The 20,415-nt window shown below is 38.3% G+C and overlaps 3 protein-coding genes across 3 annotated transcripts; all 3 read right to left on the bottom strand.

The window, feature by feature from the left end:
* Nucleotides 1–1,888: 1,888 nt before the first annotated feature.
* On the bottom strand, nucleotides 1,889–5,711 carry LOC109028938 (olfactory receptor 10G8). Its single transcript, XM_019037568.3, has 2 exons — nucleotides 5,642–5,711; nucleotides 1,889–2,927 (listed from the first exon to the last, which is right to left on the bottom strand). The coding sequence occupies exon 2, from the start codon at nucleotides 2,898–2,900 to the stop codon at nucleotides 1,965–1,967; it is 936 nt and encodes a 311-aa protein (XP_018893113.2). The 5' UTR covers nucleotides 2,901–2,927; nucleotides 5,642–5,711; the 3' UTR covers nucleotides 1,889–1,964.
* Nucleotides 5,712–7,739: 2,028 nt separating this feature from the next.
* OR10G9 (olfactory receptor family 10 subfamily G member 9) lies at nucleotides 7,740–9,515 on the bottom strand. Its single transcript, XM_063710819.1, has one exon. It carries the CDS (start codon nucleotides 9,487–9,489, stop codon nucleotides 8,554–8,556), a length of 936 nt encoding a protein of 311 aa, XP_063566889.1. The 5' UTR covers nucleotides 9,490–9,515; the 3' UTR covers nucleotides 7,740–8,553.
* A 4,202-nt stretch (nucleotides 9,516–13,717) lies between these two features.
* Nucleotides 13,718–19,500, bottom strand: OR10G4 (olfactory receptor family 10 subfamily G member 4). The gene is made up of 2 exons (XM_055355828.2): nucleotides 19,319–19,500; nucleotides 13,718–16,894 (listed from the first exon to the last, which is right to left on the bottom strand). Exon 2 carries the CDS (start codon nucleotides 16,865–16,867, stop codon nucleotides 15,932–15,934), a length of 936 nt encoding a protein of 311 aa, XP_055211803.2. The 5' UTR covers nucleotides 16,868–16,894; nucleotides 19,319–19,500; the 3' UTR covers nucleotides 13,718–15,931.
* Between the last annotated feature and the right edge of the window lie 915 nt (nucleotides 19,501–20,415).

The raw sequence follows: 20,415 nt of genomic DNA, 5'->3' as shown, positions 1-20,415 counted from the left end.
AGTAATGAAAAATGAAATAAAGTAATGAAAATACTTGATTAATACATTAAATATTTTGAAAAATACAAAAAAGATTGAGAAACATGAATAAAGAGAAAGGAATTTAAGGTAAGAATAGAAAACAACAAAATATTAGACTATTACAGATACAGTAATGCACTACAAAAAAAGATAGATAAATAAGTAAAACAGGCAGCTTATAAAAGAAGCAACATCTAATTATATCTGGTTTAAAAACAACTACACTAAATACAAATACACACACACACACACACACACACACACACACACACACGGAAAGTTAAAGGGTAGAAAATTTATGCCAAGAAAATACTAGGAAAAAAACTAATATGACTATATTATTAGCAAATAAAGTGAACTTTCAAGTAAGAAGTATTATCAGAGATATAAAGGACATTTTTTAAATGTCTACTCATAAAAAAGCTAAAAGGATCAATTTATTTTAGGTGGGGTCCTACATGTTTATGGACTTTACCTTCATGAACCCCCTCCAGTTTCCTATCATGAAAAGCTAAAAATAAAATAAATAAATAAAAAATCCCCTCTTGGCTCTGGTAGAGTTAGGGGATAGGTAACCATTGTGAAACATACCCAGAGCTTCCTCTACACCAGATGTCTGTTCCCTGGGCAAAGGCTTTGTCAGATTATTATCCCAAATGGGGGAAGTGCATTTCTCCTACTTGAGTTTGACCCCTATAGCCCTCCTGTCTTACTTAAAGGGGAAAACATATTAAATGGATCAGTTTTAGAGGAATTAGATTGGGAATGTTGAATGTCACTGGAGAAGAGAATGGGAGAAACAGGGAATTGAGATGGGAGGTATTTATGAAAACACTTGTGAAGGTCACAGTTCTAAAGACAGGCCCACTAAAAACACAAGTGTTGAATCAGAATTTTACAGGACAATACTCCTCCCTCAACTCTTACAACCACACCAACAGGACTCCAGTAAATAACCGTAAATAAAAGAGTTGAAGAGCTGAAAGAGTTACTAGTCACAGACTCTCTTTGAGGACTAGTATTTAAGGATACATAAAATAAATTGGCAAGGCAAAACAAGACACTAGAGGAATTTGAAGCCTTTGGTCCCTACAAACATGACACACAGTCCAACTTCTAGCCAGACTAGATTACCATAAATCTCCCTTCTAATTGCCTATTTGTCTCAGTTCCTATTACCTGACACAACATGTCTAGCTTTCAACAAAAAATTATAAGACATGTTAAAAGGTAGGAAAAGAAAGCACAGTCTACTGAAATTATAAAAATGCTAGAAGACAACCTCAGGAAAACTGTTCTGGACATGGTCTAGGCAAAAAATTCATGACTAAGACCTCAAAAGCACAGGCAACAAAATTTAAAATCGACAAATAAGACTTATACTAAAAAGCTTCTGCACAGCAAAAGAAATAATCAACAGAAATAACAGAATGGGAGAAAATATTTGCAAACTATGCATCCAATAGGGACTCATATCCAGAATTTACGAAGAACTCAAATTACTTAACAACAAAAAGCAAATAATCTCATTAAAAGGTTGGTAAAGGAAATGAATAGACATTTTTCAAAACATATAAGTGATTAACAGGCACATGAAAAAATGCTCAACATCAATAATCATCACAGAAATGCAAATTAAAGCCACAAAATCAGTCAGAATCACCATTATTAAAAAGATAAAAAATAACAGATGTTAGCAAGGCTATAGAGAAAAGGGAACACTTATACACTGTTGGTGGGAATGTAAATTAGTACAACCTCTATGGAAAACAGTGTGGAGATTTCTCAAAGAACTAAAAATAGAATTACCATTTAATCTAGCAGTTCCACTACTGGGTATCTACCCAAAGGAAAAGAATTCATTACATCCAAAAGATACCTGCCCCTGTATGTTTTTCACAGCACTATTCACAAGAGCTAAGATATGTAATCTTCCCTAGTGTCTATTTGCTCTGAGAATGTGCTACTTTGTCTTTCAGCTTCAACAGAGCTTTCTTCACCTCCTTGTTCCTCAGGGTGTACACAACAGGGTTGAGAAGGGGCGTCAGCACAGTGTAGAAAACGGCCACAACTCCATCCACAGCTTTCCTGGAGCCTGGTCTCAGGTAAATGAAAAGACCAGGGCCAAAGAAGCAAAGGACCACGATGCAGTGGGAGGCACAGGTCTGAAAGGCTCTGTGCCTCCCCTCTGAGGTGCGGATTCGCAGGATGGAACAGACGATGGACACATAGGACAGCACTATCAGGACAAAGCAGCCCGAGGCCACTATTCCAACAGTCACAAAAATGACAATCTCTATGGCTGAGGTGTCTGCACAGGCAAGTTTCAGGATGGGCGGTGCATCACACAAATAGTGCTGGATCCAGTTGGGTCCACAGTAGGGCAAATGGAAAGTCAATATGGTCTGGACAGCAGAGTGCAGAGAGCCACTGAGCCAAGTGCCGGTGGCCAGGAGGGCACACCTGCTCCCACTCATCATGTTGGTGTACCTGAGCGGGTAACTGATGGCCAAGTAGCGATCATAGGACATGACCGTGTAGAGGAAACACTCGGTGCCCCCTAGGAAGTGAAAGAAATAGAGCTGAGCCATGCAGCTGTGGAAGGAGATAGCCCTGCCACTTGGGGACACCAAAGTCATCAGCATTTTGGGCACCGTGACAGTGGAGAACCACATGTCAATGAACGACAGGTTGGTGAGGAAGTAGTACATGGGGGTGTGGAGGTGAGAATCCACCCTGATCACCAGCAGGATGAGGAGGTTCCCCAGCACAGTGAGCACGTAAACCACCAGGAAGACTCCAAAGAGTGGGGCGTCCAGCGCTGGGGCATGGGGAAGGCCCGTGAGGATGAATGCTGTCACGAGGCTGGCATTGGACATTTCTTCTCACCCTTGGTCTCTCTCCCTCTGGGACTATAAAGAGCACCCAGCATTTAGCACTTAATTGAGAAATGAGAATCCATTCTCTGCGTGGAAACTGCATCAAGCAGGTAGATAATTCTGGAGTTATTGTGGACTTTGCTTGTTACAAAGCTTCCTTCATAAACTAATGAAGTGATTTCCTAGTCTTTCTCTGTCTCACATACACACACACAGAGACACATGCGGAAGAAATTAGGAGAAACGCATTGTCTTAGATTTTAATAGGTGTATAAATTACCCCAAACTTAACTGGCTTAAAACATGCAGATTTATTGTCTCGCCCTTTCTGTGGGTCAGGTCAGCTGGGTTCCCTGTTCAGGGTCTCACCAGGTTTTAATCAATGTATCACCAGGGGCTGCAATCTTATCTGAGGTTGGGGATCATTCTCCAAGCTTCTTGTGGTTGTTGGCACGATTCAGTTCCTTGCAGTTTTAGGACTCAGGTTCCAGTTTCTTTGCTGTTTGTTGGCAGGACATGTAACTCTCAACTTACTGAGGTCACCCTAGGTCCAAGAAAGTCCTAGCTACTTGGCCTTCTTAAAACACCACAGGTTACTTCTTCAAAACCAACGAGATAGACTCTCTCCAGTTTGCTATGACAAAGTATTACGTAATGTTATGTAATGCAGTCACCGGGGTGATATTCCATCATATTAACAGGTCCCAGGCATAATCAAAGGAAGGTTATTAAATGGAAAGCATATACTAGACGGCAGGAATCTTGAAGGCTACTGCAAATTCTACCTACCACATTCATTTTTGCTTCCTTGCTCATGGGCAAACTTAAAAAAAAAAAACACCAAGAATTTAATTGTTAGTGGCTGTGAATATTTGAAAACTGAACAGTTCAGCTAAATCATTCTCTAGTTTCCTCATATGTTATTTGACATTACTAACATCACCTACCTCACTGAGAAGTTATAAGCATTAAATAAGATGATACATATAAAGTACTAAGCACTGTGCCTGGCAGGTAGTAACTGCTCAATAAATGACAGTGAGTCTTATCACATTGTGCCTTGCAGCAGTATTACAGAATTTCCAGTTTTGGTCTTAGGAAGAAAGACAGTACATATATTCTTTCAGTGTTTTCAGAGAGTCCTTCTGAATCTAAGAGCTAGGTCTTCGTGGACTATTTTGTGCCTGATACTGTTACTGATGTCCTCACTACTGCCTGCTTTCAAAGGGCTTGTCCTTGGTCTCTCAGAGCAGGTAAGAATCTCAGTGCAACTCCATAATGGGATTCCCACGACCTCCCAAATGATCCAGAGAGCATCAAGGTTCATGCATAACTGCCCCCTGCCCCCATTTCTGTTACCCTAGAACACTTCCTATGTGGTTCTGAGAATATGGCATTCATATGTGCTCTCCCAAACACAATCCACTGGGTAGAGGCCAGCTGTCTTTCATACTCCTTCTACCCTAGGTTTCTAAATATATTCTAATATTGGCTTTGTTAGATATCATGTGTTGCCTCCACCATCTTCCTTTACCCCTCATTCTCATAAATCCAGGTAATGAATGATCTCACAAAGAAGACAATTCCATCAAGTCTGTCTCTTAATTAAGACCTAGAAGCTGAGACAGGAAAAACGGGACCAATGTAAGAAGAGGGACCTATGCCACCTTGATGTCAAGAGAAGCTGGGATTCTGTATAATGGAAATAGGGGCCAAAATAAGGTTCCTTGCTTAATATTAATATTAATACAAAATGTTGTCTTAGTTCAGGAGTCTTACTAATTGTTCAGTGGGCAAATACTATGAAACTTGGTCACCAGTGTGACGGAAGCCATGATCTCTGCCCTTCAGAAATCCTAGAGAAGATACCTCCAGGGAATGTGGCTTAAGCTACTTTAAAGAAAGGTTTTTGAAATATGTCAATAAATAGCAGAAAGGAGATTACTGCAGTCACCAACAAGGATATCAGAACTTTTAAAATAGAACCAAGATACTCTGAAATTTCTACTGCACCAGGAGGAACAATTCCCAGAATAGCTTCATGATCAGATTTGATGAAATGTGAAAATCCTCATCCAGTGAAGTCCAAGGTAGCCTGAGACCTAAAGCAAGAGTCTTAATCCGCAGGGTCAATGTTTGACTTGCATATTAGCATATAGAAGTATACATAGCAACTTTGTCTCTATTAGTATCCCATCAATTACTATCTATCTATCTATGTATCTAACTGATTTTATAACAAAGTCTTAACAATTCTCGAATATCTTATATCTGAATGGAAGTTTGAGATAAAGTAAAGAAGGAAAGCAGGAGAAAATAAGTTAAATCTACATTTCTAAGAACTCATCTTACAGTAGGTGATTCATTTCAATAGTAAAACTCACCTGAGTTTTGTCCACATGCCGTGTACAGGTGCTAAGTTTGCAAGATACCACTCAAAGAACAGATACAGGGTTAAGAAAGAGTGGTCCTTTTCTACTTAAGGACCAAACCAGTTGAAGTGCAGGGAATGGAAATGAATATGGGTAGGAACTTAAGTTGATTTGTGTCTCGGAGGATGGGATTCCTTTTCAGCTTTTAGGTTCCCTTGATGCATACAAAACCAACAGGAAGAGACCAATGAAAGGTTCTTCATAAGCATGCACACATTTCCTTAGAGTTTTTTATTTAGCCTCCTGAGATGAGCCCATGCCTTCCTGGAACCAGTATTTGTACCTTAGAGGAAAGAATAACTGACTTACCCTTTTCTCTCACCAGTGGCTGAGAGACACTCACAACTGCTTGCTCTCAACTTAAAATTTTCCATAATCCATAATGGTCCTCACTTTTTGGTGCTCTCCAGCTCAGCATCACTCACTCGTTCACTGTCTATGGTGGTTTTAATCATCCAAATTCCCCAGCTTTTTCTGTTGTTTAGAGTTTCAGGGTGGCTTTTCCCCAGAGATCTACCTACCTAACATAATTATATCCCAATTGTATAAGTAATCATTAGATATTATTGCTGTCATAATTTTCATTGCTTTTACAACATGAGTAAACAATTTTGATATTTCATGCATACGTCTCCTTTTGTAAATTAACTTTTTAGAATCTTTATTCATTGCTTTTTTTTGAGGTAATAGTCTTTATCTTATTGACTTATCTGAAGTTTTACAAATTGAAAACATTAATTTGTTTTTTATTGTAAGGTAAAATGTACTTTGAAATTTATCACCACTTAAATACGTTTTAAACTTGCATAGATATTTTTGCTGTTCTAGGAAATTTTATAAACTGATTCCAATATGTTTTCTGATATTGGCATTTTGCTTTAAAAGGATTTTCTTAATCAGGCGCAGTGGCTCATGCCTGTAATCCCAGTACTTTGGGAGCCAAGGCAGGTGGATCGCTTAAGCCCAGGAGTTGGAGACCAGCTTGGGCAACACGGTGAAAACCTGTCTCTACAAAAACTACACAAATTAGCCAAGTATGATGGTGGGTGCCTGTAGTCCCAGCTACTCAGGAGGCTGAGGTGGGAGGATCGCTTGAGCCTGGGAGGCCAAGGTTGCAGTGAGTTGAGATGACACCACAGCATTCCAGCCTGGACAACAGAGCCAGATCCTGTGAAAAAAATTTTTTTTCTCACATACAAGTTTATCAGTATTCACTTATGTAATATTTAATGTTTTAAGGCCTTTTCCTTCATTTAAATCTTTACTTCATCTGAAATTAATTTTATTTTATGTGTGACATAAGGATGTTTTTATTTTCTATATAATTTGGGATTGTAGTTGTAATTACCTCATTAACTGAAACGGTTTTTTTTTAAGGAATTTGGTTTAAGTTCCCAATTATTTTTGTATTCTCTTTTATACTTTGTGTATTAACCTCTAGTTTTATTACTTTATCATCAAAGAAAATGAGTGGCAAATTTTCTATTTCAAGATGTAATAACTTTAGTCTCATGTATTATTTTTATGGTTAGCTTCTTCTATTTGTTTATTTTCTTTAAAATATGTTTTTAATTAATTTTTTCCAAGAGGGTTTTGCACTCCTATAAAATCTCTTACATAAATAAGTGTCATACAGTCCTCCACATTCATATCTCCTACTATAATTGAGTTTGTATGTGTCTAGTATGACACAGGGTCAAGACCAATTTTTTTATTCTGAATACTCAGATACCTTAACATAATTTATTGAAGAAGGTAATCTTGCTTTATTGCTCGGCAGTGTCATCTTTGTCATATGAATGTGTATCAGTCTATTCCTTTATGCTGTATTCAGTTACAATTTTCTATTTGTCTAGCCCCATATAAATAAGACACTCCTGAGTTACTATAGCTGTGTAATAAGTTCTGATAACTAGTGTTGTCAATCTTTCAGTTAAGTTTTATTTCTTCAAGATAATATTGACCGTTTTGGGACTTATTCAATCCAAACTTTAGGATCCACATGTCCATAGCTGCAAAATCAAATGCTGGGATTTTACTTGGAATAGTATTGAATGTATAGATCTATTTGAATAAAATTGGCATTTTTAAAATATGAGTCTCCGTGTGTGCAAGTTGTAAACCTACATTCATTTAGCAAATTTTACATTTACCTGAAAATATTTTATTTCTATTGTCATGGTCTTACACATGTTACTTAAAATTAAATTCAGCTCCAGGTTCTCATCCTCAGCACTATCGGCATTTGGCCATGATAAGCTTTGTTGTGAGGGTCTCTCCTGTGCATTGTGGAATGCTTAACACCCCTGACCTATAGCCAATAGATGCCAGTGCCTGTGAGAAGCAAGAATATTTCCAGACATTGCCAAATGAACCAGGGGACAAAACAGCCCCAAGTGATCTAGATATTTAAGAGATTTAATGTTTTATATTGAATCTTAACAAACATAATAAAATAGGCGCATGTGATAAGTGCATAAACTATTATATATGTAGCTGTAGATCGTACATTATCATTGCTGGATAGTAATCTATTCTGTGAATACACAATTTCTATTTGATTCATTGATAACATTTAAATATTAATAGCTTGCCATTTTTGCCCATTAAAAATAGTGTTTCTAGAAATGTTTTCCAATACATGTATGTAAATAGACAGATACATATACATACATGATGAAAACCTATATGTTAAATATGCTAAATGTTACAGACTTTCTTTTGTATACACGTTTGGATTTGTATATACACATACAAATATACAGATACATTAAAACCAAAAAGAAATTTGAACAGCTACAGCCACAATTAGAAAAATGACCTCAAATATTTGTTGCTATTTTTGAACAATGTCTCCATAATGGTAAATTGTTAAGTTTGTGTGCAAAAAAAATCAAACAAAACACAAAACTTTTTATCAAGTTGTAAACATGAAGGAGTCAACCATCTATCCCGGAGATTCGATGAAAATATTTTTTTAAATTAATATGAACCTATTGATGAGAAATGAATCAATAAATCAGAATATAAGCATGTTCCTCATACACATAAGTCTAGCTGTGAGGTTAAAACTGTCTTAGACAATCTGTGGAAGAATTATAACTGTGCAGGTGTTTTGGAATAATGTTTAACACTGAGAATTATACATATAATCAATTTCATGTGAATAACTAAATTATATTACTATTTTTAAACAAACTAGCGTATCTACTTCCTAGTATTTATTCTCCCTGAGAATGTGCTACTTTGTCTCTCAGTTTCAACACAGCTTTCTTCACCTCCTTGTTTCTCAGGGTGTACACAACAGGGTTGAGAAGGGGTGTCAGCACAGTGTAGAAAATGGCCACAACTCCATCCACAACGTCCCTGGAGCCTGGTCTCAGGTAAATGAAAACACACGGAACAAAAAAGCAAAGGACCACAATACAGTGGGAGGCACAGGTCTGAAAGGCTCTGCGCCTCCCCTCTGAGGTGCGGATCCGCAGGATGGAACAGACGATGGACACATAAGATAGCACTATAAGGAGAAAGCAGCCCGAGGCCACTACGCCAATGTCCACAAAGATGACCATCTCGTTGGCTGAGGTGTCTGCACAGGCCAGTTTCAGGATGGGCGGTGCGTCACAGAAGTAGTGCTGGATCTGGTTGGGTCCACAGTAGGGCAAATGGAAAGTCAATATGGTCTGGATAGCAGAGTGCAGAGAGCCACTGAGCCAAGTGCCGGTGGCCAGGAGGGCACACCTGCTCCCACTCATCATGTTGGTGTACCTGAGCGGGTAACTGATGGCCAAGTAGCGATCACAGGACATGACTGTGTAGAGGAAACACTCGGTGCTCCCCAGGAAGTGGAAAAAATAGAGCTGAGCCACGCAGCTGTGGAAGGAGATAGTCCTGCCGCTTGGGGACACCAAGGTCATCAGCATTTTGGGCACCGTGACAGTGGAGAACCACATGTCAATAAAGGACAGGTTGGTGAGGAAGTAGTACATGGGGGTGTGGAGGTGAGCATCCACCCTGATCACCAGCAGGATGAGGAGGTTCCCCAGCACAGTGAGCACGTAAACCACCAGGAAGATTCCAAAGAGTGGGGCGTCCAGCCCTGGGGCATGGGGAAGGCCCGTGAGGATGAACGCTGTCAGGAGGCTGGCGTTGGACATTTCTTCTCACCCTTGGTCTCTCTCCCTCTGGGGATATAAAGAGCACCCAGCATTTACCAATTAATTGATAACTGAGAAGTCATTCTCTATTTGAAAACCAGGTAGATAATTCTGGAGTTTTCATGGACTTTGCTTGTTACAAAGCTTCCTTCATAAAGCTAATGAAGTGATTTCCTAGTCTCTCTCTCTCTCTCTCTCTGTCACATACAAATACACACACAGAGACACATGCAGAATGAATTAGGAGAAACACATTGTCTCGATTTCAATGGGTGTATAAATTACCACAAACTTACTGGCTTAAAACATGCAAATTTATTGTCTCGCCCTTTCTGTGGGTCAGGTCACCTGGGTTCCCTGTTCAGGGTCTCACCAGGTTTTATTCAATGTATCACCAGGGGCTGCAATCTCATCTGAGGCTGGGATCATCTTCCAACCTTATGGGGGTTGTGTGCATGATTCAATTCCTTGTAGTTTTAGGACTGAGGTCCCAGTTTTTTTGCTGTTTGTTGGCAGGACATATCACTCTCACCTTACAGAGGTCCCCCTAGGTGCTAGAAAGTCCTAGCTACTTGGTCTTCTTAAAACACAACAGGTTACTTCTTTGAAACCAATGAGATAACTCTCTCCAGTTTGGTATGACAAAATGTTATATAATGTTATATAATGCAGTCAAAGGGGTGATATCCCATCATATTAACAGGTCCCAGGCATACTCAAAGGAAGGTTATTAAACAGAAAGTATATACCAGTGGGCAAGAATCTTGAAGGCTGCTTGGAATTCTATCTACCACATTCTATTTTTGCTGCCTTGCTCGTGAGAAAACTTAAAAAAAAACACCAAGAATTTAATTATTAGTAGCAAGGAGTATTTGAAAACTGAACAGTACTAGTAAATCATTCTCTAGTTCCCTCTTATGTTATTTGGCATTACTAACATCACCTACTCACCGAGAAATTATAAGCATTAAATAAGATGATACATTTAAACATGTAGTACTGTGACTGGCAGGTAATAACTGCTCAATAAATCACAGTGAGTCTTACCACATTGTGCCTTGCAGCAGTATTATGGAATTGCTGTTTTTGATCTTAGAGAGAAAGAGAGTACATACATTCTTTCAGTGTTTTCAGAGAGTTCTGAATCTAAGAGCTAGGTCTTTTTGTACTATTGTATGCCTGATACTGTTACTGATGTCCTCACTACTGCCTGCTTTTAAACGGCTTCTCCTAGGTCTCTCAGAGCAGGTAAGAATCTCAGCATAACTCTATAGTAGGATTCCCATGTCCTCCCAAATCATCCAGAGAGCACCAAGCTTCATACGTGACTGCCCCCACCCCCATTTCTGTTACCCTAGAACACTTCCTATGTGGTTCTGAGAACATGGCATTCATATGTGCTCTCCCAAACACAATCTACTGGGTAGGTGCCAGCTGTCTTGCATTCTCCTTCTATCCTAGGTTTCTAAATATATTCTAATATTAACTTTGTTAGATATCACATGTTGGCCCCTCACCATCTTCCTCTACTCCTTATTCTCATAAATCCAGGTAATGAATCATCTCACAAGAGAAGACAATTCCATGAAGTCTGTGCCTCTCAATTAAGACCTAGAACATGAGACAGGAAAAAAATGGGACCAATGCAAGAAGAGAGGCCTATGCCACCTTGATGTCAAGAGAAGCTGGGATTCTGTATAATGGAAATTGAGGCAGAAGTAAGATTTTTTACTTAATACAAAATGTTGTATTAGTTCAGGATTCTTACTAATTGTTCAGTGGGAGAACACTATGAAACTTGTTCATCAATATGAGAGAAATTATAGTCTCTACTCTTCTCAAAGCCCAGATAAGACACCTCCAGGGAATGTGGCTTAAGCTACATTAAAGGAAGGTTTGTCAAATATGTAAATAAATTGCAGAAAGGAGGCTACTGTAATCACCAGCATGCATATCAGAACTTTTAAAATGGAACCAGTATTACTTTGAAATTTCTACTGTACCAAGAGGACGAATCCCCAGCGGAGCTTCATGATCGGTTTTGATGGAATGTGAAAATCCTCATCCAGTGGAGTCTAAAGCAAGAGTTTCAATCCGCAGGGTCAATGTTTGACTTGAATATTAGCGTATAGTAGTATATGTAGCGACTTTGTCTCTATCTATCTGTCTATCTAACGGATTTTATGACAAAGTCTTAACAATTCTCTAATTGTCTGAATTAAAGTTTGAGATAAAGAAAAGAGGGAAAGCAGGAGAAAATAAGTTAAATCTACATTTCTAAGAACTCACCTTATAGTATGTGATTCATTTTAACAGTAAAACTCATCTGAGTTTTTGCCCCAATTTGTCACTTTCCACATGCTGTGTACAGGTGCCAAGTTTGCCGGATACCACTCAAAGAACAGACACATGGTGTTAAGAAAGAGTGGTCCCTTTCTATTCAAGGACCAAACTAGTGGAAGTGCAGGGAATGGAAATGAAGATGGGTACGAACTTAACTTGATTTATGTCTCAGAAGATGCAATTGCTCTTGGGATTTTGGGTTCCCTTGATGAGCACAAAACAACAGGAAGAGGCCAATGAAAAGTTCTTCATGAGCATGCGTGCATTTCCTTAGTGTTTCTTATTTGAACCCCCCTGAGAAGAGCCCAGTGTCTTTCTGGAACCAATATTTATACATACGAAGAAAGAAGGAGGACTGACTTATCCTTTTCCCTCACCAGTGATTGAGAGACACTCATAACTGCTCGCTCTCAACTCTAAATTTTCAATGATCCATAATGGTCCTGGAAAATTTGTTGGCGCTCTCCAGCTCAGCCTCACCATCTCATTCACCATTTTTGTATGGTGGTTCAAAAGATCCAAATTCCCAAAGTTTTTCTGTTGTTTACAGTTTCAGGGTGGCTTTTCCCCAGAGATCTACCTACCTAACATAATTATATCCCGATTGTATAAGTAATCATTACATATTATTGCTGTCATCATTTTCATTGCTTTTACAAGCCTGAATAAACACTTTTGATATTTCATGTGTACATCTCCTTTTGAAGATTAACTTTTTAGAATCTTTATTCATTGCTTTTTTCGTGGTAATAGTCTTTATCTTATTGATTTATCTGAAGTTTTACAAATTGAAAGCATTAATTAGTTTTTCACTGTAAGGTAAAATGTACTTTCAAATTTATTGCCATTTAAATATTTTTAAATTTGTATAGATATGTTTACTGTTCTAGGAAATTTTATAAATTGATTCTACTATGTTTTCTGATGTCAGTATTTTGCTTTAAAAGGATTTTCTTCGCCTATATTGGTGGCTCACACCTGTAATCTCAGCACTTTGGGAGGCCAAGGCAGGCAGATCACTTGAGCCCAGGAATTGGAAACCAGCCTGGGCAACATGGTGAAACCCCATCTGTACAAAAATTAGCTAGGCATGGTGGTGAGTGCCTGTAGACCCAGCTACTCAGGAGGCTGAGGTGGAAGGATCACTTGAGCCTAGGAGGCCAAGGTTACAGTGAGTGGAGATGGTGCTACGGCACTCCAGCCTGAGCAACAGAGCCAGACCCTGTCTCAAAACAAACAAACAAACAAACAAAAAACAAAACCAACTTCTTGCATACAAGTTTATCAGTTTTCACTTACCTAATATTTACTGCTTTAAGGTTTTTTTCCTTCATTTAAATCTTTACTTCATCTGAAATTAATTTTACTTTATGTGTGACATAAGCATGTTTTTATTTTCTATATAATTTGAGATTGTAGTTGTAATTACCTTATTAACTGAAGTGGGTTTCTTCTTCAAAAATTTGATTTAAGATCTCAATTATTTTTATATTCTCTCTTATACTTTGCTTATTAACCTCTAGTTTTATTACATTATCATCAAAGAAAATGAGTGGCAAAATTTCTATTTTAAAATGTAATGACTTTAGTCTCATGTATTATTTTTGGTTAGCTTTCTTTGTTTATTTTCTTTGAATTTTTTTATTGCAAAAAAATGCACATCATCACTGGTCATTAGAGAAATGCAAATCAAAACCACAATGAGATACCATCTCATGCCAGCTAGAATGGTGATCATTAAAAAGTCAGGAAACAACAGATGCTGGACAGGATGTGGAGAAATAGGAACACTTTTACAGTTGGTGGGAGTGTAAATTAGTTCAACCATTGTGGAAGACAGTGTCATGATTCCTCAAGAATCTAGAACTAGAAGTACCATTTGACCCAGCAATCCCGTTACTGGGTATATACACAAAGGATTATAAATCATGCTACTATAAAGACACATGCACATGTATGTTTATTGCAGCATTGTTCACAATAGCAAAGACTTGGAACCCATCCAAATGTCCAGCAATGATAGACTGGATAAAGAAAATGTGGCACATATACACCATGGAATACTATGCAGCCATAAAAAAGGATGAGTTGATGTTCTTTGCAGAGACATTGATGAAACTGGAAACTAACATCTTCCAGCAAAGTAACACAAGAAGAGAAAACCAACACCACATGTTCTCACTCATAAGTGGGAGTTGAACAACGAGAACACACGGACACAGGGAGGGGAACATCACACACGGGGGCCTTTTGGGGGGTGGGGGGCTGGGGGAGGGATAGCATTAGGGGAAATACCTATTGTAACCGATGAGTTGATGGGTGCAGCAAACCAACATGGCACATGTATTCCTATGTAACAAACCTGCACGTTGTGCACATGTATGCCAGAACTTAAAGTATAATAATAAAAAATAAATTTAAAAAAGTATTTTAATTAATTTTTTTCCAAGAAGGTTTTGCATCACTAAAAAGTGTCTTACCTAAAGAAGTGTCATACAGTCCACCACATTTATATCTCCTATCTACTATAATTGAGTTTTTTATGTGTATAGTATGAAATAGGATCGAGACTAATTTTTTTATTCTGAATACCCAGATACCCCAAAATAATTTATTCAAGAAAGCAATCATGCTTTATTGCTTTGCGGTGTCATCTTTGTCATACGAATATGTATCAGTCTATTTCTTTATTCAGTTCTGTTTTTCTATTTGTCTAGTCTCATACAAATACAACACTCTCTGAGTTACTATAGCTTTGTCATAAGTTCTGATAACTAGTGTTGTCAATCTTTCAGTTATCCTTTATTTCTTCAAGAGAGTCTTGACCATTCTGGGACTCATTCCATTTCAATCCACGCTTTAAGATTCACATGTCCATAGCTGCAAAATCAAACGCTGGGATTTTACTTGGAATAGCATCAAATCTATAGATCAATTTGAATGGAATTGGCATTTTAAAAATATGAGTCTCCATGTGCACTTTATAATCCTAGATTCATTCAGCAAATTTTATATTTATCTGAAAATATTTTATTTCTATTGTCGTGGTCTTACACATGTCGCTTAAAATTAAATTCAGCTCCGGGTTCTCATCCTCAGCACTATCGGCATTTGGCCATGATAAGCTTTGTTGTGAGGGTCTCTCCTGTGCATTGTGGAATGTTTAACACTCCTGACCTATAGCCAATAGATGCCAGTGCCTGTGACAAGCAAGAATATTTCCAGACATTGCCAAGTGAACTAGGAGACAAAACAGCCCCAAGTAATCTAGATATTTAAGAGATTTAATTTTTTATATTGGATCTTAACAAACATTAAAAATGGGTGCAAATGTATAAAGTGTGTAAACAATTATATATGTAGTTGTTAGATCATTCGTTATCATTGCTGGATAGTAATCTATTCTGTGAGTATACAATTTCTAATTGATTCATTGGTAATATTTTAAATATTAATAGCTAGCTATTCTTGCCAATTAAAATAGTGTTTCTAGAAATGTTTTCAGATATATATGTAAATAGGCAAATACACACACATACATAAATATATGAAAACCTATATGTTAAATATGCTAAATGTCATGTACTTTCTTTTGTATACATGTTTGGATTAGTATATACACACATAAATACATAGATATGTTAAAACCAAAAAGAAATTTGAACAGCCACAATTAGAAAAATGATATTTTTTGCTGGTTTTGAATAATATTTGTTGCTGGTTTTGAACTATGTCTCCATGATGGTAAATTCTTAAGTTTATGTATATATGAAATCAAACAAAACACAAAAACCGTTTATCAATTTATAAACATGAATTAATCATCTATCCCTGAGATTTGATTAAAATATGTTTTAAACTTAATATAAACCTATTGATGAGAAATGAGTCAATAATTCAGAATATAATCATGTTTGTCATAAATATAAGTCTAGCTGTGAGGTTAAAACTGTCTTAGACAATCTGTGGAAGAATTATAAATGTGCAGGTGTTTTGGAATAATGTTTAACACTGAGAACTATACATATAATCAATTTCACATGAATAACTAAATTAGATTACTATTTTTAAACAAACTAGTGTATTTACTTCCTAGTATTTATTTCCTCTGAGGATGTGCTACTTTGTCTCTCAGTTTCAACACAGCTTTCTTCACCTCCTTGTTTCTCAGGGTGTACACAACAGGGTTGAGAAGGGGCGTCAGCACAGTGTAGAAAATGGCCACAACTCCATCCATGGCATCCATGGAGCCTGGCCTCAGATAAATGACAACACAGGGAACAAAGAAGCAAAGGACCACAATACAGTGGGAGGCACAGGTCTGAAAGGCTCTGCGCCTCCCCTCTGAGGTGCGGATCCGCAGGATGGAACAGACGATGGACACATAGGACAGCACTATCAGGACAAAGCAGCCCGAGGCCACTACCCCAATGTCCAAAAAGATGACCATCTCGTTGGCTGAGGTGTCTGCACAGGCCAGTTTCAGGATGGGCGGTGCATCACAGAAGTAGTGCTGGATCTGGTTGGGTCCACAGTAGGGCAAATGGAAAGTCATTATAGTCTGGACAGCAGAGTGCAGAGAGCCACTGAGCCAAGTGCCGGTGGCCAGGAGGGCACACCTGCTCCCACTCATCATGTTGGTGTACCTGAGCGGGTAACTGATGGCCAAGTAGCGATCATAGGACATGACTGTGTAGAGGAAACACTCGGTGCTCCCCAGGAAGTGGAAAAAATAGAGCTGAGCCACGCAGCTGTGGAAGGAGATAGTCCTGCCGCTTGGGGACACCAAGGTCATCAGCATTTTGGGCACCGTGACACTGGAGAACCACATGTCAATGAAGGACAGGTTGATGAGGAAGTAGTACATGGGGGTGTGGAGGTGAGAATCCACCCTGATCACCAGCAGGATGAGGAGGTTCCCCAGCACAGTGAGCACGTAAACCACCAGGAAGATTCCAAAGAGGGGGGCGTCCAGCCCTGGGGCATGGGGAAGGCCCGTGAGGATGAACACTGTCAAGAGGCTGGCGTTGGACATTTCTTCTCACCCTTGGTCTCTCTCCCTCTGGGGATATAAAGAGCACCCAGCATTTAGCACTTAATTGAGAAATGAGAATCCATTCTCTATGTGGAAACTACATCAACCAGGTAGATAATTCTGGAGTTATCCTGCACTTTGCTTGTTACAAAGCTTCCCTCACAGAGATGATGATGAAATTATTTCAGCCTCTCTCACACACATGCACACAGGTGCACACACACAGAGACACACATGCAGAAGAAAGTAGAGAAACACTATATTAGATTTCCATTGATATATTAAAAAATACCACAAACTTAGTGCCATAAAACGTGTAAAATTTTTATCTCACCCTCTCTGTGGGTCAGGTCAGCTGGACCCTCTGCTGAGAGTCTCAACAGGTCTCAATCAATGTGTCACCAGAAGCTGAAATCTCATGGGAGGACTACAGTCCTCTTCCAAGTCTATTGCAGGTGTTGGCAGTATCCCATTCTTGCAGTTTTTGGGCAGAGGTCTCTGTTTTTTTGCTGGTTTTTGGCAGGACATATCAATCTCATTTTACAGAGGTCACCCTATGTCCTAAAATCCTCCTCACCTGGCCTTCGATGACATGACAGCTTACTTCTCCAAATTCAGGAAAAGAATCTCTGTCCAGTTTACTGTAGCAAAATGTTCTGTAACATAATTGCAATTGGGGTGATATCCCATCATAGTCACAAGTCCCATGCACACTGAAAGGTTATTAAATAGGAAATGTACACCAGTGGGCAGGAATTTAGAGGGCTCCTTGGGATTCCACCTACCATATTCTATTTTCATTGCAGAGTTCATGGGAAAACTTAAAAGAGCAAGAATTTAATTGTTACTAGGAATGAAACACAATACACATAAATTATCCACTAGTTTCCTCATATGTTATTATATTTGACATCACTAACATCACCTACCTCGCTGATAAATTCTTAGCATTAAATAAGGTTATATATGTATATATATGTACATGCATTTCCAACTGAGGTACCAGGTTCACCTCACTGGGGAGTGCCGGAAAGTGGGTGCAGGACAGTGGGTGCAGCACACCATGCGTGAGCCGAAGCAGGGCGAGGCATCGCCTCATCTGGGAAGCGCAAGGGATCAGGGAATTCCCTGACTAAATACTATGCCTGGCAGGTAATAACTGCTTGATAAATGATAGTGAGTTTTATGACATTGTGCCTTGCAGCAGTATTACGGATTTGCCATTTTTTATCTTAGAGTTCACATATTCTCTGAGTGTTTTCAGAGAGTCCTTAATCTAAGAGCTATGTCTTTGTGGACTATTTCATGCCCAATATTGTTACTGATGTCCTTGCTATTGTCTGCTTTTAAAGGGCTTCTCCTAGGTCTCTTAGAGAAGGTAAGAATCTCAGCACAACTCTATAGTGGGATTCCTACAACCTCCCACCTCCCAAATTATCCAGAAAGCACCAAGCTTCATACATGACCGGCCCTGTTTCTCTTACACTAGGCCATCCCCTGGGAGGTTCTAAGAACATGACGTTCATATGTGCTCTCCCAACTACAATCTACTAGATAGGGGCTAGCTTTCTGTTGTACATCACTCTATCCTAGATGTGTAAATGTTTCCTAATATTGGCTTTGTTAGAGATAACATTTTGCCCTCCATCATCTTCCCCTCCTCTACATATTCATAACCCCAGGCAATGCATAATAAAAGACAATTCTTTCAAGTCTATGTTTCTTTTTTAATACCTGCCACCTAAGACAGGAAAACAGAACCAATGCAAGAGGAAGGATATATATTGGCGTGATGTCAAGAAAAGCTGAGATTCTGTACAACTGGTATTCAGGTTGAAATGATGTTTATAACTGAATACAAAATGTTTTCTTAGTCTAGGCTTGTTATGAATTGTTCTGTGGGGAAGACTATGAAACTGATTCACTGATACGGAAGAAACCAGGATATCTGCAGTTTACAGAACCCAGGTAAAATGTATCCTGACATTACCACCAGGAAATGCAGCTGAAGCTACATTAAAGCAAGGGTTTTCAAACATGTAAATAAATAGCAGAAGCAGCATTATTATAATCACCAACATGGATATCAGAACCTTAAAAATAGAACCTATAACTCTGAAATTTCTACTGTACCAGCAGGACCCAATCCTCAGGAATGCAGCATAATCAGATGTTATGAAATATGAAAATTTTATGAGGTGAAGTCCATTGTTCCCTGATACTTAAGGCAGGAGTCTCAATCAGTAGAGACAATGTTTGCCTTGACTATCCCTGGTGAAGACATTTGGTCCCTATTTGTATACCCTCAATTACATCAGTCTACCTTGATTAGTCAATTTTAGAACACATTCTAATAATTCCTGAATATCTTAGCTCTGAATTAAAGTTAAGATAAAGAAAAGAAGGGAAGATAGAGAAAATAAGTTTAAATCTGCATTTCTAAGGACTCACCTTGCAGTATGTGATTCTTCTCAGTAGTAAAACTCATCTAACTTTTTCCCCCAATTTTTCACTTTCTACCCACTACGTATAGGCGCTAGTTTGCAAGATATCACTCAAACAACCGGTGCACAGTGTTGAGAAAGAGTGGTCCATTGCTATTTAAGGACCAAACCAGTTGAAGTGCAGGGAATGGAAATGAACATGGGCAGGAACTTAACTTGATTTGTGTCTCAGAGGATGGGATTGCTCTGGGGCTTTTGGGTTCCCCTGAGGAGCACAAAACAACAGGAAGAGACCAATGAAAAGTTCTTCATAAGCATGCATGCATTTACTCAGTGTTTCTTATTTGAACCCTCCTGAGAAGAGTCCTTATCTTCCTGGAACTAATATTTGTATCTAAGAAGAAAGAATGAGGAATGACTTACTCTTTTCCCTCACCAGTGATTGAGAGACACTCACAACTGCTTGCTCTCAACTTAAAATTTTCCAGGATCCATAATTGTCCTCACTTGGTGCTCTGCCACTCAGCATCACTCTCTCATTCGTCTTTGTATAGTGGTTCAAAACATCCAAATTCCCAAACTTTTTGTTGTTTAGAGTTTCAGAGTGGCTCTTCCCCAAAGATAAACCTACCTAAAGTAATTATTTCCCAGTTGTATAAGTAATAACTAGATAGCACTGCTGTCATAATTTTCATTGCTTTTACAAGCATGAGTAAACACTGTTCAACATTTCATGCATATATCTCTTTTTGAAAATCAACTTTTTAAGATCTTTACCGACTTCTTTCCTTTTAGATAACAGTCTTTATCTTATTAACTTGTCTGAAGTTTTACAAATTAAAAACATTAATTCTTTGTTTTATTGTAAGATAAAATGTGCTCAAATTTTTGTTATTTAAATAATTTTTATTTGTACAGATGCTTTTTAATGTTCTAGGATAGTTTATGAATTGATTCCAATATATTTCTGATGTTAGTATTTTGCTTTCAAAGGATTTTCTTGTACACAGGTTTATTACTTTTCACTTACATAATATCTAATGCTTTAAGTTTTTTTTTCCTTCATTATATCCCTATTTCATTGGAAGTTAATTTTACTTCACA

This window comes from Gorilla gorilla, chromosome 9 (genome assembly GCF_029281585.2).
Source record: "Gorilla gorilla gorilla isolate KB3781 chromosome 9, NHGRI_mGorGor1-v2.1_pri, whole genome shotgun sequence".
NCBI lineage: Eukaryota > Metazoa > Chordata > Mammalia > Primates > Hominidae > Gorilla > Gorilla gorilla.
This window is presented reverse-complemented; position numbering and strand designations above follow the sequence as displayed.

What these genes read in the sequence shown, in the direction of transcription:
- LOC109028938 (XM_019037568.3), bottom strand. Translation starts at nt 2,900, where the DNA reads ATGTCCAATGCCAGCCTCGTGACAGCATTCATCCTCACGGGCCTTCCC.
- OR10G9 (XM_063710819.1), bottom strand. Translation starts at nt 9,489, where the DNA reads ATGTCCAACGCCAGCCTCCTGACAGCGTTCATCCTCACGGGCCTTCCC.
- OR10G4 (XM_055355828.2), bottom strand. Translation starts at nt 16,867, where the DNA reads ATGTCCAACGCCAGCCTCTTGACAGTGTTCATCCTCACGGGCCTTCCC.